General features: G+C 43.6%; 1 protein-coding gene across 1 annotated transcript in view; it reads left to right on the forward strand.

The window, feature by feature from the left end:
• Nucleotides 1-17388, forward strand: part of LOC138293200 (vitellogenin-A2-like) — a 383104-nt gene extending 365716 nt beyond the window's left edge. The window contains exons 34-35 of the mRNA XM_069232287.1: nucleotides 10417-10578; nucleotides 17095-17388. Of these exons, the coding sequence (XP_069088388.1) occupies nucleotides 10417-10578; nucleotides 17095-17210 (278 nt within the window). The 3' untranslated portion in view covers nucleotides 17211-17388. The remainder of the gene's footprint in view (nucleotides 1-10416; nucleotides 10579-17094) is intronic.
• Nucleotides 17389-17604: the final 216 nt, after the last annotated feature.

Genomic DNA, 17604 nt, shown 5'->3' on the forward strand with positions numbered 1-17604 from the left:
CTTTGTCCTGGAGCGCAGGTCATACCACCGCTTTTTTATTTCTTCTATACCCCTGTGGCTCACCCCTATGGTGTTGACCCTCTCCTGGATGTCTTGCCAGATTCTCCTCTTTTCAGTGTCTGGAACACTCAGGGCAGCCCTTCCAAACAGCTGGTCATGGTGCTGGCAGCATTCCTCTGTCAGAACCTCAAGTTCCTTTTCAGAGAACTTCAGTTTTCTCTTCCTGCCTGCACTGCCTGAGTCTTCCATTCATGCTGCTGTTCCTCCAGGTGGTTGCTCAGCAGTTAGAAAAGGGTGTGGTCCTCCCTCCTCCCAGGTGTAGTTGATAACTTCCTGGCTGTGATGTCATCAGCAAGAGCCAGGAAGTGTTTTTCAGACTGTTTAGCTGCACCTGCATGCAATTTGCGGCACAGTCGCAATTTGCGACACCCACTCGCAATTTGCGAGTCCGTTTTTAGCAAGGTCGCAAAAAGCAACCTCGCTAACAGAGGACTCGCAATCTGCGGTGCGACTTCATTTGCGAGTTGCAAAATTAAGTTGCTTTTTCTTGTTGGATACCATTTTGCGAGTCGGAAATTGCGAGTCGCAATGACTCGCAATTTCCGACTCGCAATTTTTTGGCTTCCTACATCTGGCCCTAAGTCTCTTCCCAGTAAGGACACAGGACTTGAATCGCAAACCACAAATAGGTGCAATCCCTGGAAAGTGCCAAGCTCAACCTGAACCGGATCTGTGATCTACCTTAACTGTACGTCCCGAAAGGGGCAGTTTCGGAACCTCTGCGCTTCTGACTGTAGAGCGTGTAGCTCCAGTGTCAACCAAGAATGAAACTTTGTGACCCATTACCTTTCCATGAACATATGGCCCTTTCTGGTCTACTTCTAAGGACGCTGCAAGCCTACATTCCTCCCTATCTGAACTGTCATCCAACCATTCATTGTTTATTCCATTCTCACCACGCAATGGGAACTGTTGCACTGTGTTATTTTGACTCATCCTTTGACCTGTGACCTGTTGAGGAAGCATCACCTGTTGCTGTTCCATTGGCGATAAAGGAACTTGCATTTGCTGTCTAGGTTCCATGGGTACCTGCTGTTGCATTTGTTGTAACTGCATCGGCTGTATACGTGGCATCTGCACCTGCTGCATGGATTGAAAACGCTGCATTTGATTTGCATTATTCTGAAAATTTGGATTAGGATCTCTCAGCCTCGGTCCTTTCACATTTTGGAATGAACTGACATCATTACTTTGTTGAACAACACACTCCTGCACCACTATCGGGCATTCCAGCTTCCAATGTCCAATGACCACACAAGCATGAAAAGGTAATATCTTCTTCATTCCCTGTATGTCGTTTTGAACTACTACAGTGTTCAAATCTGGGCTTCGGTTCACAAAACCTCCTCGACCTCTACCTCTCACTTGCGCCTGAAACATCCCATTTCCTTGAGGCTGCTGTACCATCTGTTGTAGACAACCTCCCTCCATCCCTGACTGCGCTGCCTTAATTTGCATCACCATCACCTTCTCTTTCAACCTCCTCTGCTTCAACTCAATCTCGTCACTACAGTACTTCGCATACTGCAACACCTCGTCAATCGGCTTTGCTTGCCAACAAATCAAGTGACTCTTAATCATCTGGCTAATTTCAGGTCTCAACCCTTCAACAAATCTAAACACAAGGTGAATCATGTCCTTCGCCTCAATCAACTCCGTACCACTGTAGTGTTTGAACGCCTTCAACAACCTCTCATAATAAGCATGTATCGACTCCTTGGCTTCCTGAGCCGTCCGATCAATCTTTTGCCAATCAATATTCTTCGGCGAAACTCTTGATTTCAGAAACGCAATAACCTTATAGTAATACTTCATCACCTCAGGAGACGGTGCTCCTGTGATCCTGTCCCTTGCCGATTCCTCGGTCGGCCAATCCACGCTCCTCTTGCACTCAAGCCGCAAATCAGCTGGAACTATGATCTCAAAGAGAGTATTCAGGTCTTCCCAAGGGCACTTTGCAAGTTTCACAAACCTGTCCGTCTGCTGATACCACTCTATTGGCTTCTCCCTCAGCCTGAGAAAGTCATTCATAAATGACAGAATATCACCTCTAGTCCACGGTACATGGACAAGAACCCCTCCGGCAGTCTCTCTCATTGGTTACATCTTTACTGTACCGGTATCCGTTGAGCTTTTGCTGCCTGCCCTATGCAGTCACTTTTCCTCTTGTCTCTTTTCTTCGCCCATCTTTGGACAAAAGTATCTCAATTCTGCTTCTGTGTATGACTCTAACCTGTTCACTCCCAAGCTCCCTTCAACGAGTTCATTTGCTTTCATGCCCAATCTCACACAATTCAGGTGTTCTTCTCCTTCCGTTCTCCCTGCGGCTACAGGAGCAGTCTGTGGAGTATTAAGCTTGTCTAACCAATCGGTCAGCTGCTGTGCTGTTAAACCCTGTAATGAGATATTTCCTGCCTGCGCTAAAGACGTCTGCTGTATGTTCCCACTCGAGATCTGCGGAGTTAACAGTCTTGAACCTGTCTGTCTCATGGCCTCTGGAGGAGCCCCAATCAGACTGAAGTCTAACAGGGACCTACATCCTTCAAATGTCGGTTCCATTGGAGTCGTTCCTTGGGAGCTTCTTACGAACCCTCCTCTTGTCATCTCTTGAGTCATTACCTCTTGATCGCATACACTAGGCTTTGCCTGCGCATACAATGGTACTCGTGGACCAACCGTAATAGGCAATCTGGCGTCTGTCTGTTTTCCAAACCCTGTGGAGGATTAACTCCCATATTCTGGTTCATTACTGGTACCATGTTTGATTGCGACCCCGTAACCGAAGTATAATTCAAAATAATTTGCTGCTGTACCTGGGGCAGTAAAGGTGGAGTGGGATCAGTCTGAATCAACTTTGGTCCTCCATATTCTTTCTCTGTCGGCACCATCAGATTCATTGTAGTCTCTCAGACTGGGACATCAGAGTAAAGTCTCTGAACCTGTGGCGGTTGCAGCTGAGATTGCATACCGTGGGCAGTGGACATGCTAAAACTATTCTTCACCGGAACTGGTGTCGAGACAGGACTAACCTGTATCGGATGCGTTGTCACCTTCTCTTGGGTCGAACCTGCAGGACATGTGCTAGTACTCGGTCTATTGTCATCTATCGCGGTGGTCAGTCATTCAGTAACTGATTAAGGAACTCACCATCATCTGAATTATCTACCTCTGACCAGGGTTTCCTAGCGTCTTTGTCTTTGGAGGGACTTTTGTAAGTCTTACAAGTGGCTTTACCCCCTTTGTCTTCACCTTCTTGAGCTATGGCTGGAAACAGCCTGACTCCGTCTATTGTTTCTCTCCTCCAAACTCTCTGTGCACGATCCCACCTAGCCTCCACTAGTGTCTTTTCTGCTTTCCTCATTCTCCTCTCAAATTTCTGTTGCTGTTGTCGTATGGCCATCAGTTCCCAAATCGCTAACGCCTCAAACTGTGCTGGCCTCGGAGGTGGCTTCAGCTCATTTAGCACCCTCCGCAAATTTTCCAAAATCCTCAAATTGAACGTTCCGTGCTCCGGAAACACCAAACACCCTTCTTTCTCTGTAGCTTTGCACCATTGCTTTAGCCAAAGACATGGCGCGACCCCCTTTTCCTCCATTACAGCATAAGCCGGTGTATCCTCTGGCGGTGTAACCTCCCCTACACACGGTACGTCTCCCCTCAAAGCGCTCTTTAAAGCCTTGAAAATTTTCATTTTTACGTCTTTTATTTTGTTCACAATCAAATCAGGAAGTGACTCTAATTTCCAGAACTCTCTTCGGCTACCTTCTCAACCAATTGCCTCGCACGGACGGCTGCCAATCCGTGCATGATCCTTCTCACTAACCAACCTATCCCAGCGCGGCTCCAATTACGTCACACTCACACACACACTGCGGCTGACAAAGTCTTGCGGCTTGTCTTCCCACTTTCAATTCACACAAAACTAATGCAATATATTGCGAGCACCAACAAAAACAAACTCAAATGTGCTGGTTTACTACAGGAAAGGGTAACACAATCGCTTCAGAACTTTACAGAGATTTCGCTTAGCCTCGGCCGCTACTTTCTCCTTCTCAGATCCCGCACTCGGAAGCAAAATTTGACCTGCAAATTTTACTCTCGACTTGTCAACGGATTATTGTTCTAGTGCACTTTAGAACTCACCAAATCTCCATTGAAGTTTGCATTCACTCAATTTGACTCAAACTCGACTTTTCGATTTCACCATCAACCTATTATACCGCACAAATTACAACATAAACCAAGTGTCTCATACACTTATCAATATACTCCAGAGTCTTAGACCACGCAGAGTCCGTACATCATCAACAACCATGTGAACAATTTTGAGCACAAAGTGCCACACTCACATGAAGTTCGCCGACTTCCCTACGCTCACACTGCGGAGTACGCACACCCCTTCTAAAACATCATCATCTGGCCTAAAACCTCACAAACTTCACAACTCACCTGCGGTATGCATAAGCTGTGCAAGTGCAAAATCTACTTCATTCACACTATCACTAGAACGCCAAGAACATACTCAAACTCCCTTCAGCAAGCTCAGAGATTCCGGGAAAGTGATTCGGGACTTAGGGGCACATCATCTCTCCAATTTGCATCCTTGAACAAGAATAATTTTTCCCAAACCCAATTTTTCCGATACACCTTGCTTACCTCCAAACCACGCCCATCAATCTCTAGCAGAGCTTTTGAACCATCAACTCTATCAAACCGTAGTCCCTTGTACTGGGGCCCCAAAGGGCCAAACCATCCCTTCTGCTACCAAAAACTGATAGCGCATCAGAACCTTGATAAGTTAACTTACAAGGAGACACGCCTAGGTCGATGAACCTTTGGACCACGTTCGGGGACTTCCCAGTACGAGATGTCTTTTTGGCATCACGAATCAATAGATCAATCAACCAATCAAGATTCACAGTAACTACTCATGAAGTCAATCAATAACGTTTAACACGATCAATAAGTTAAACACGCCATTGACCCTTCTGCCATGAATAACCACACCAATTTAGTTAAGTATTAGGATATTTATTTCCCTATTTGTTACAACCTAATATTATTTCTGTTAATCTCAATAGCAATTTATTCTCATTAGGAACTCATCTAATTTGCAGTTAGAACTCAGTTAATCAATGCATAGAGAATATTCATTCAGTAATTAGGCACATCATTAATATGAAGCAACTTAGCAAAGTCTCAGTAATGCGTGATTCAACAAAGCTAGAACTCAGTCATTTGTCTATTTGCATCAGATATTTGTGAACATCTTAACTAACCTTAAATTAGCATTAGCATGTTGGCCTTCATGCAAAACAATTTAGCAAACATGAATTTAGAAAACATCTAAACTATGGCCTCTATCAAAATAGCAGTTGGTACCTAGAAAGAAAAGGCAAACAGACAATTACAATTTGGCATCAGATAATTACCAATCCAACAGATCAGCAAACAGCGTCAGTCTTCGTCCTCAGGACATTAGTTGATTCACCATCAGCAGAGATAGGACGAGACAAAGTCTCAATATAGCATAGCTAAGGAATAGAATCTTCCCTCATATGGGGGGAGAAGTAAGTATCAGGTAAGCACGGGTAGAGGATGGTTTAAAGTATCAGGACAAAGCAAAAGAGTTAAAGTCTCTGTGAAGTAAGTGGAGCTCCAAAGTTTCTGCGCCCCAAACTCCTTGGGTCATTCTGTTAAATCAAAACTGTCTAATTTGCCCTTCATTCCTTATTGGATAATAATTGGTGCATCGTTATCTCTGACCAATAATTCTTCACACACTCCACCATAATTTTCCACAAACCACAGTTCTCATGTCACGGATTGGTACACGTTATTGACGTCTTCATCGGTTGGAATGTCAGGTAAGAAAAGTTACACTTTGCGCTCTAGTCAGTGTCTCCATTGTTTCTCCTACTCCAGGCAGCCTTGCACCTGTTACGAATTACATTGTTGCATTCGGCAAGAATGTCTCCTTGAGCCAGTCGGGTCTCATGAGAAAGAATTTACTACGGCTACACACACATAACTTCTGGAAAAGTACAGCTTTGTGTCCTTCAGGAAAACAGCACATTGCGCGTTAGAAAAATACAGTTTAATATGAGGCCAGGCAGCTAGGCCCAGACCCTCGCTAAGCTAAGGCCTATTAAATTAATAAGCAAAACTCTTAATACATAACTCTAATAATGATATGCTAACACAAATTCAAATCATGAGTACATAATCAATTCAGAATTAACAGCTTTTCATTAGGCTTCGTATACATTGGTAGCCACTCCCTGTGGGCACATTTCGAACGTGTGCATTATTTTCTGCATTAACACATTTTCTATGTAGCTTCAACACACAATATATCTTAATCTTTTCATGTTAATATTGCTTGTAAAGGACACACTCCAACACAGTGTACATTTCAGAGTGCAACCTATCTAGTTTGACACCCAGCAAAAGAGTATCCTTCTCAGGAAGCTTAGGGCCAGATGTAGCAAAATGACATTTTGCGAATTGCAAATTGCGAGTACTAGCGACTCGCAATTTGCAAGTCGCAAAATGTCATGCAGAAAGGTGTCTCAGACACCTTCTGCGAGTCGGTATGGGGTCGCAAAGACCCACCTCATTAATATTAATGAGGTGGGTCGCAAATTGCGGCCCCATACCGACTATGGGCACTCACTAACATGGAGGCCTGCTGTAGTCAGCAGGCCTCCATGTTAGCGACCTGCTTTTAAATAAAGCAGTTTTTATTTTTTTTAAATGTAGCCCGTTTTCCCTAAGGGAAAACGAGCTGCATTTCAAAAAATCCGAAACCTTTTGTTTCGGTTTTTTCAGGGCAGGGAGTGGTCCCTTGGACCACTCCCTGCCCTGAAAAAATGTTTTGGGGTCCATTCACAAAGGGGAAGGGGTCCCATGGGGACCCCTTCCCGTTTGCGAATGGGTTACCATCCACTTCAAGTGGATGGTAACTGCGACTCCATTTGCGACCGCATACGCGGTCACAAATGGAATTGCATACCATTGCGAATCGCAAATAGGAAGGGAACACCCCTTCCTATTTGCGATTCGGAAATGCATTTTGCGAGTCGGATCCGACTCGCAAAATGCATTTCAACATAGCAAAGTGGCTTTTGCGAGTCGCAAACGGCGTTTTTCGCCGTTTGCGACTCGCAAAACCCTTGCTACATCTGGCCCTTAGACTGATATTCCTGAATTGTTGTACAATGAAACCACAGGTGGGAATGAAGACCAGCTTTGCCTGTCATAAGCAGCAGTGTCTGTTTTTCTGCAGTCCTCTTGTGTGCATTTGTGCAGAAGGCTAGATGGCTAATCAAAATTGCAGATAATTTGAGAAGAGCACTCTCTAGAACTTTGCGTGCTGCAAGTCATAATAAACTCCACTGCTTCACTAAGGCAAGTGCATAGCTATCAACAATGGAGCAGGTACAATATTACTGGGCGCCGGTGTTTAATGGTCTCACTGTTCCCCTATTATAGCGGATTCCACTTCCACTTCACACCTTCGAGAAGGAAGGCCCACTTTTCTTGATTGCATTAAACCGTGGCAAGCATGCTATGCCACTCGATTGAGTTTCCTCCACAGTTCTACTGCAAACCTTTCTACCGACAATGGCCATCTATGCCCCACGTTGACAGTGGATGCCGAATGCTCTGCTTTACCTTCGACAAGGGCTAAATAAGATACTCATAAACACAGGCATTTTCGCCTACTCATCGATAATTTTGAAAAGTTAGAAATTACAGTACAATTTGAAACGGGCAAACCATTCTGCCAAGTATCGTTTGACCTAGGGAACGCAGGTCTCATGAGTGCCTCTTCCAAACAGTCTGTAATATCTTCATGACCACTTTATAGATTTGCATTATATGTATGAAAATTGTGGCTTCATCAAATAATGGGTGTGCTTCTAATTTTAGTGAGTGCCAGGTCCACCAATTGCAGTTCAAATATATCCACTATTGAAGATTTATCTTTCCAAGATGACAAACAGCTCATGTTACATGTTTGCTCACGGAGCATCCCCTCCTCACAAAATTTCAAAACCACAGATTGAAGTTATATAGAAAAGACCTACGGGCAATATTATCTGTTAATAGTAGAGTGAATATACATTTTTTTAGAAAATCTTTATCATGGAATACTTTTAGTTGGAGGTCCATTAAAAGGTTACACTTAAGGGCTATATATAAAATACCACTTGTTGTCTAAAATTCTCATTTATAGTCAAAACGAAGTGAGCTAAAAGTGTTTTAGTGGGCTCACTCCATGATGAGCTATCATACTTGACCTAATGTTGACTGTTTTGCACCTTCCGTTGTGGGGAATGCCTTCTTGTTTTTAAAACCACTTTCACTTTCTAGAGTTCTTAGTGCCATGCTTCATCATTGAGTTCTCTCTCAGAAACGTTTTATTTCAGTGCAGGCTCAACCTTGATAATCAAGGGACCACCTTATTTCAGAGGAGGGATCTGTATATAAAATTGTCTAGAGGTGTCCCACTCTATAGGTTCAATGAAAGGACCCTCTGACAGATGTGTTGTAGGAGAAATTAATTAACTCCAGCATTTGCAGGTCTCCAAGTTTAATCCATGAAAGTGCCAAAGTGATCGGATGGCTTTTGTCAGGACCAAACCTTAGATCCTCACACAACCATTATGGACCACTATTTCAGAGATAATCAACTGTTTATAGTAACAATTAGCTATGTGTATTTCACTCATTCAAGCATGCCACATACACAAACCGTACCAAGACCATCCCTTAATTCTGTATCTGTGGATGAACAGAGACAACATTAAAACATTCACAGCTGGTATTTCTCGCTCTGACCAAGACAGTGAGCACTGCACTAATATATATGTATAATAAAGCAAACAGATGCTCATGCATTGCCAAGTATCTTGAAACCATACTGCGCATGCCAGATGGGATCAGCTTCATTCCACGTGATCATAAACAAGTAATTTGTGTTTGGTTTTACATTTATACACAGCACACTGTGGTTAACCTCATACTTAGTAGGCTTGTTGGGGAGGTCATGAGGAGGAGGTCTTCAGGGGGCTTAACTCAAGCTGCCAGATGACTGTGCTTTAGTTCATATAAAGTGCCTGGTGGAGGGAAGTGGGGCCCCTCCACCTTTAAGGACAGGCCGTACCTTAGTGAGTAATTTGTGACTGCCTTGGAATCCTCCAACAAAGATTTCAAACAGCCCTTACATGCACAAGGGCCAACTAAGTGGAAACGAAAATTCACAGAACATAATGTGGTTAACCCACAGACTTGAATTTTTTAATGAACTTTATTTCATGCAATAAGTTAAAAAGAATTATGAATTTGAAGTCCACACTGAGTCAAGTGCTATTACAATGTGCTTCATTAGTGATTCCCTGGGTGGCTCAGAGGCTGTCTTATCTCAACCAGTTGAGTACATAGACATACCTAATTGGGTCTACAATAAGAACTACCTGCTTTGCTATGACAGGTGCTTTTTACAGCGTTCAGCAAGAAAGATGGTACTCCGCTACCGATTGTTTTAAAGTGAATTTTACACCCACTCTGATAGTACACATTCTCTGGATATTCTACCCAGCTTCCTTCCATCTCCTTCATATAATACCACATTGGCACTCCTGCTTAGTGGTGTCCTTTGAGATGGTTGAAACTGCTACTTCTGGGACATTCCAAAAGCAACCATCTTGGCTCAGAGCCAAATGACACTCCTACATCAATGGCACATAATATGATACGTAATATGAAATATGAGAACATGTTCTCATAAGCTAGTGCAATATGAATGATGCCATTGTTTTACTTTTAAAATCCTATTAGAAAGTGCTTGTGCTGCTCCTGTGGTGAACAAATTATTCATTAACATTGTTGAGCATGGGAAGGGTCCATGACTCATTGGGCCAGATTTTTCAACGGGTTTTACCCATTCTATGTCTATGGGAAAATGTGTTCATACATATGGTCCATTGTCTTTCTTCCCTCCCTGATCAATGGGATTAAATAGCAAAATCTCTCTGCACTTCTGCATCTGTGTTGTATGCCACGCTGCTTTGTCATATAGTAGTTATATAAAAAAAAATGTTTATCCCTAACCAGGAAGGAGGTGGTTGAGATACCACACTGACTAGGACTTGTAACTATAAGCAGTGTTATTTTCCTCTGTCAAATCGTCGTAGCATGCATTCTGTGAGAAAATAAGGATGTTTCAATTTTGAGTTATGCTCGACCGTGGAAACAACAAAGAATTTAACCTTTGCACTGCAGTAAAGCATTTGTAACTATGTTGCTAGGGTATGTGATGGAAGTTGAAACATGTGATTCTCATTGTAGCATGTAAATTGCATCGAACTATTGTAAAACTTGACAAACCCCTTGGTGTTGATGGAGAAGATGCAAACTGCTATTCCACGGAGCCTGTTCTACAATGTGTGAAAGGATGTTCTGCAACTCAGAGATCTCGTGTTAACGTTGGATTTCACTGCCTGGGGGCAGGTATGTATGAAAAAATATAGAGGCAAATTCACAATCAGTTTTCTGTGAATTGGTGTGACTTGCCAATGACTCACTCCTGAATTTCTGAAGTGTGTAACAAAGTCCTGGAATAATACTGTGTGAACTAGCCCGACTCTACAGAAATGCACACTACCAACCTTGGGTAGCATTGGTATGAGCACAGAAAACCCCCTAGCCAGAATCAGAATTTCGCCTAATTGTGATTAAATAGACTCTCCTTCTAGAAGGCTATCAAGTTTGGACAATTGTTTGATTAAATATACTAGGCGATGATTGGGGCATTTCTACAATGCTGTAGAGTTCATTGCTCTATGCAAAAAAATTAAATTAAGTGTCCACATATATTTTCCAAACTTCATATTTATCAATTCGTTGCACTTATTACAGGGAGTGCAGAATTATTAGGCAAATGAGTATTTTGACCACATCATCCTCTTTATGCATGTTGTCTTACTCCAAGCTGTATAGGCTCGAAAGCCTACTACCAATTAAGCATATTAGGTGATGTGCATCTCTGTAATGAGAAGGGGTGTGGTCTAATGACATCAACACCCTATATCAGGTGTGCATAATTATTAGGCAACTTCCTTTCCTTTGGCAAAATGGGTCAAAAGAAGGACTTGACAGGCTCAGAAAAGTCAAAAATAGTGAGATATCTTGCAGAGGGATGCAGCACTCTTAAAATTAATTGCAAAGCTTCTGAAGTGTGATCATCGAACAATCAAGCGTTTCATTCAAAATAGTCAACAGGGTCACAAGAAGCGTGTGGAAAAACCAAGGCGCAAAATAACTGCCCATGAACTGAGAAAAGTCAAGCGTGCAGCTGTCACGATGCCACTTGCCACCAGTTTGGCCATATTTCAGAGCTGCAACATCACTGGAGTGCCCAAAAGCACAAGGTGTGCAATACTCAGAGACATGGCCAAGGTAAGAAAGGCTGAAAGACGACCACCACTGAACAAGACACACAAGCTGAAACGTCAAGACTGGGCCAAGAAATATCTCAAGCCTATTTTTTCTAAGGTTTTATGGACTGATGAAATGAGAGTGAGTCTTGATGGGCCAGATGGATGGGCCCGTGGCTGGATTGGTAAAGGGCAGAGAGCTCCAGTCCGACTCAGACGCCAGCAAGGTGGAGGTGGAGTACTGGTTTGGGCTGGTATCATCAAAGATGAGCTTGTGGGGCCTTTTCGGGTTGAGGATGGAGTCAAGCTCAACTCCCAGTCCTACTGCCAGTTCCTGGAAGACACCTTCTTCAAGCAGTGGTACAGGAAGAAGTCTGCATCCTTCAAGAAAAACATGATTTTCATGCAGGACAATGCTCCATCACACGCGTCCAAGTACTCCACAGCGTGGCTGGCAAGAAAGGGTATAAAAGAAGGAAATCTAATGACATGGCCTCCTTGTTCACCTGATCTGAACCCCATTGAGAACCTGTGGTCCATCATCAAATGTGAGATTTACAAGGAGGGAAAACAGTAAACCTCTCTGAACAGTGTCTGGGAGGCTGTGGTTGCTGCTGCACGCAATGTTGATGGTGAACAGATCAAAACACTGACAGAATCCATGGATGGCAGGCTTTTGAGTGTCCTTGCAAAGAAAGGTGGCTATATTGGTCACTGATTTGTTTTTGTTTTGTTTTTGAATGTCAGAAATGTATATTTGTGAATGTTGAGTTGTTATATTGGTTTCACTGGTAATAATAAATAATTGAAATGGGTATATATTTGTTTTTTGTTAAGTTGCCTAATAATTATGTACAGTAATAGTCACCTGCACACACAGATATCCCCCTAACATAGCTCAAACTAAAAACAAACTAAAAACTACTTCCAAAAATATTCAGCTTTGATATTAATGAGTTTTTTGGGTTCATTGAGAACATGGTTGTTGTTCAATAATAAAATTAATCCTCAAAAATACAACTTGCCTAATAATTCTGCACTCCCTGTAGTTACGATTGTATCTGAGAATCAAAGCATTGAAGTGAACACGGTGGAGTCTTGTGACTAAATTCTAATCCCTGCTTCTTGACCAACAAAACATTTGATTCTGTTCAACAATCTTCATCTCACTGTGACTGACATTGTAACTATGTACAATGTAATGCAAGTCAGAGCATTAACCCCTTCGCTGCCAGGCCTTTTCTCCCTCCTGTGCCGAGCCTTTTTTTGGCTATTTGGGGCAGTTCGCGCTTAGGCCCTCATAACTTTTTGTTCACATAAGCTACCCACGCCAAATTTGCGTCCTTTTTTTCCAACATCCTAGGGATTCTAGAGGTACCCAGACTTTGTGGGTTCCCCAGAAGGAGGCCAAGAAATTAGCTAAAATATAGTGAAAATGTCGTTTAAAAAAAAAAAAAAGGGAAAAAGGGGCTGCAGAAGAAGGCTTGTGGTTTTTCCCCTGAAAATGGCATCAACAAAGGGTTTGCGGTGCTAAAATCACCAGCTTCCCAGCTTTCAGGAACAGGCAGACTTGAATCAGAAAACCCAATTTTTCAACACAGTTTTTGCCATTTTACTGGGACATACCCCATTTTTACAATTTTTTGTGCTTTCAGCCTCCTTCCAGTCAGTGACAGAAATGGGCATGAAACCAATGCTGGATCCCAGAATCGAAACATTTCTGAGAAGTAGACAAAATTCTGAATTCAGCAAGGGGTAATTTGTGTAGATCCTACAAGGGTTTCCTACAGAAAATAACAACTGAAAAAAAAAAATATTGAAAATGAGGTGAAAAAATCTGCAATTTTTCCATACGTTTTACTCTGTAACTTTTTCCTGCAATGTCAGATTTTTGAAAGCAATATACCGTTACGTCTGCTGGACTCTTCTGGTTGCGGGGATATATAGGGCTTGTAGGTTCATCAAGAACTCTAGGTACCCAGAGCCAATAAATGACCTGCACCCTGCCTTGGGTTTTCATTCTATACTGGGTATACAGCAATTCATTTGCTGAAATATAAAGAGTAAAAAATAGCTATCAAGAAAACCTTTGTATTTCCAAAATGGGCACAAGATAAGGTGTTGAGGAGCAGTGGTTATTTGCACATCTCTGAATTCCGGGGTGCCCATACTAGCATGTGAATTACAGGGCATTTCTGTAATAGATGTCTTTTTTACACACTTTCTTATATTTGGAAGGACAAAATTTAGAGCCCAAAACACAACCTGGACATATCCCATTTTTTTTTTACAGAAAACAGAGGTGTTTTTTGCAAAGTGCCTACCTTTAGATTTTGGCCCCTAGCTCAGCCGGCACCTAGGGAAAACTACCAAACCTGTACATTTTTGAAAACTAGAGACCTAGGGGAATCCAAGATGGGGTGACTTGTGGGGCTGTGACCAGGTTCTGTTACCCAGAATCCTTTGCAAACCTCAAAATTTGGCTAAAAAAACACTTTTTCCTCTAATTTCGGTGACAGAAAGTTCTCGAATCTGAGAGGAGCCACAAATGTCCTTCCACCCAGCGTTCCCCCAAGTCTCCCGATAAAAATGATACCACACTTGTGTGGGTAGGCCTAGCGCCCGCGACAGGAAATGCCCCAAAACACAACGTGGACAAATCCCATTTTTTGACAGAAAACAGAGGTGTTTTTTTTAAAGTGCCTACCTGTAGATTTTGGCCTCTAGCTCAGCCGGCACCTAGGGAAACCTACCAAACCTGTGCATTTTTGAAAACTAGAGACCTAGGGGAATCCAAGATGGGGTGACTTGTGGGGCTCTGACTAGGTTCTGTTACCCAGAATCCTTTGCAAACTTCAAAAATTGGCTAAAAAAACACTTTTTCCTCTAATTTCGGTGACAGAAAGTTCTCGAATCTGAGAGGAGCCACAAATGTCCTTCCACCCAGCGTTCCCCCAAGTCTCCTGATAAAAATGGTACCTCACTTGTGTGGGTGGGCCTAGCGCCCACAAAAGGAAATGGCCCAAAACACAACGTGGACACATCACATTTTTTCACAGAAAACAGAGGTGTTTTTTGCAAAGTGCCTACCTGTGGATTTTGGCCTCTAGCTCAGCCGGCCCCAGGGGGGGGCAGAAATGGCCTAAAATAAATTTGAACCCCCACTCCTCCCAGGGAGCAACCCTTGCCTACGGGGTCTCTCCCCTTGCGTGACGGTGCAAAAAAAAAGATCCTCAGTGCCTAGTGGTTTCTGCCCCCCTTGGGGGCAGATTCATCTAAAATCAGCCGATTTGCCCCCAAGGGGGGCAGAAATGGTCTAAATACAATTTGCCCCTCCAGGGGAGCGACCCTTGCCTAAGGGGTCGCTCCCCATCTCTAAAAAAAAAAAAAAAAAAAAAAACACAAAACAAATTTAGCCCTGGTGCCTAGAGGTTTCTGCCCCCTCTGGGGGCAGAAATGGACTAAAATATATGGACCCCCACCCCCCCGGGAGCGACCCTTGCCTACGGGGTCGCTTCCCTTGCCTGACTGCGCAAAAAAAAAGATCCCTGGTGCCTAGTGGTTTGACCTAAAATCGTCCGATCTGCCCCCAAAGCGGGCAGAAATGGCCTAAATACAATTTGCCCCTCCAGGGGAGCGACCCTTGCCTACAAGGTCGCTCCCCTTGCTTGACGGCGCAAAAAAAAGATCCCTGGTGCCTAGTGGTTTCTGCCCCCTTGGGGGAAGATTGACCTAAAATCAGCTGATCTGCCCCCAAAGCGGGCAGAAATGGCCTAAATACAATTTGACTCTCCAGGGGAGCGACCCTTGCCTAAGCGGTCGCTCCCCATCTCTAAAAAAACAAACAAACAAAAAAAAAAACACAATTTTTTTTTTGCCCTAGCGCCTAGGGGTTTCTGCCCCCCGGGGGCAGATCGGCCTAATGACAATTGGCCGATCTGCCCCCAGGGGGGCAGAAATGGACTAAAATATATGGACCCCCACCCCCCCGGGAGTGACCCTTGCCTACGGGGTCGCTTCCCTTGCCTGACTGCGCAAAAAAAAAGATCCCTGGTGCCTAGTGGTTTGACCTAAAATCGGCTGATCTGCCCCCAAAGTGGGCAGAAATGGCCTAAATACAATTTGGGGACGCTCCCATCTGTAAAACAACAACAACAAAAAAAATCCCTGGTGCCTAGTGGTTTCTGCCCCCCATGGGGGCAGATCGGCCTAATTAAAATAGGCTGATCTGCCCCCCTGGGGGGCAGAAATGGCCTAAAATAAATTCTCCCCCCAGGGGAACGACCCTTGCCTAGGGGGTCGCTCCCCTTACGTGAAATTCACAAACAAAAAAATAAAACTCCCTGGTGTCTAGTGGTTTCTGTCCCCCTTGGGGGCAGATTGGCCTCATAAAAATAGGCCAATGCCCCCAAGGGGGGCAGAAATGGCCTAAATATAATTTGCCCCCTCTAAAACAAACAAAAAAAAATAAAAAAATTTTTTTTTATCCCTGGTGCCTAGAGGTTTCTGCCCCCCTGGGGGCAGATCAACCTAATAATAGGCCGATCTGCCCCCAGGGGGGGGAGAAAAGGCATTAAAAAAAAATGCCCCCCCTGGGAGCAACCCATACCCATGGGGTCGCTCCCTTATGTCAATTTCATTTTAAAAAAAACATCCCTGGTGTCTAGTGGGCGTTTTGACAGCCGGATTGCTTTCAATCCGGCTGCCAAAACGCAGAGAGAGACTTCAAAGGGAAGGAAATAACTTTCCTTCCCTTTGAAGCCTCTCTCGGCCTCCCCCACGTGATCGGAAGAAAAATGCTAAGCATTTCTCTTCCGATCGCGCTGGAAGCTGAGTTTCCAGCGCGATGGGAGGAGGCTCTGTGACAATCAGCGCTCCCTCTGGGCTGTGTGCCCAGGACGTAATGGTTACGTCCTGAGCACAGCAGCACTGTGCCGCAGGACGTAACCATTACGTCCGCGGCACAGAAGGGGTTAAAAAGTTGAGAGCTCCTTTGCAGGCAGGGAAGCTGCTAAGGGCTAATAATGGCTGATGCTAGTCCAACTTCTTCTCCAACATTTTAATGCCAATTTTATTTAGAGAATCATTTTCCCGAAAGGTGGATTGTTCTGATAGCCTTGTAGCTCACTATTGTGTGCTATAATGGTGGTTAAAGGCCCTCACCTACGGCTCAGATGTATTACTTCGATTCAGGAACTTGAAGGACCTGTGTATCCCTCTGCACCAGGCTATGAGTCTATTGTATTGAGTTGTACATTGCGCTCTCTGTCACTCTTCCAACAACATGTTAAGACCTCCATCCTCCTTCACATCACAAGTTTCTCCAGTCTAGTCTTAAAAAAAATACAAACCATAATGTTAGTTGCCAAGCAATCCATGTTAGAGATACTCTTCAACAAAAATAGATCTGTTAAACTCTCTGCTGATCATTAATGGTAAGCCTGAGCTATATTACACACCTAACGCAGTATAAACACATCACGTGCTAGCTGCAATAGTATTCTTTTAGTTCTCATCCCTGCCTACCAACTATTGATGCTTCTTTTTTTTACTGGCACCTCAAACATATGTCTTATTCCTGAATTTGCAGATTCATCTACCAACATGGCTGAAGGTCAGAGCCGGTTGGAAAAGAGGGAAGATTTCTCTGACATAATTGACGCGCATACGGCATGTTCCTGTGCTGCATCACCTTGCTCAGCCTGAAGCAGATGACGAAGTTTCAGCTGTATGGCATGAAATTATCACACTTTTTTTTTTTAAAGAAAACAATATGGCCATCTAGCCTACACGTAGTTCCTGGAAAATCTGGTTTCTAGTTGATTTAAACTGGTGACAAAAATGCATTATATTTTTTAAAATGTACTTTAACTGAATAAAGACAGTCAATTCTATACCGGCGTGATTTTTTTATTGTTTCTCATTTCTCTGCATGTATTTGGTCTAGCTGAACTTCACTGAGGTTGCTTCCCATATTCAAACAATGTACATTACTTCATCGTGATTGGACACATCATAAAAGTTTGGTAAAAATAAGGTGAAGCTAGAGCTACCTGTAGCAGTGCTCCGTGCACTCAGCTGTTTACTCACGAACACACAC

Source organism: Pleurodeles waltl, chromosome 4_2, assembly GCF_031143425.1.
Source record: "Pleurodeles waltl isolate 20211129_DDA chromosome 4_2, aPleWal1.hap1.20221129, whole genome shotgun sequence".
Classification (NCBI taxonomy): Eukaryota; Metazoa; Chordata; class Amphibia; order Caudata; family Salamandridae; genus Pleurodeles; species Pleurodeles waltl.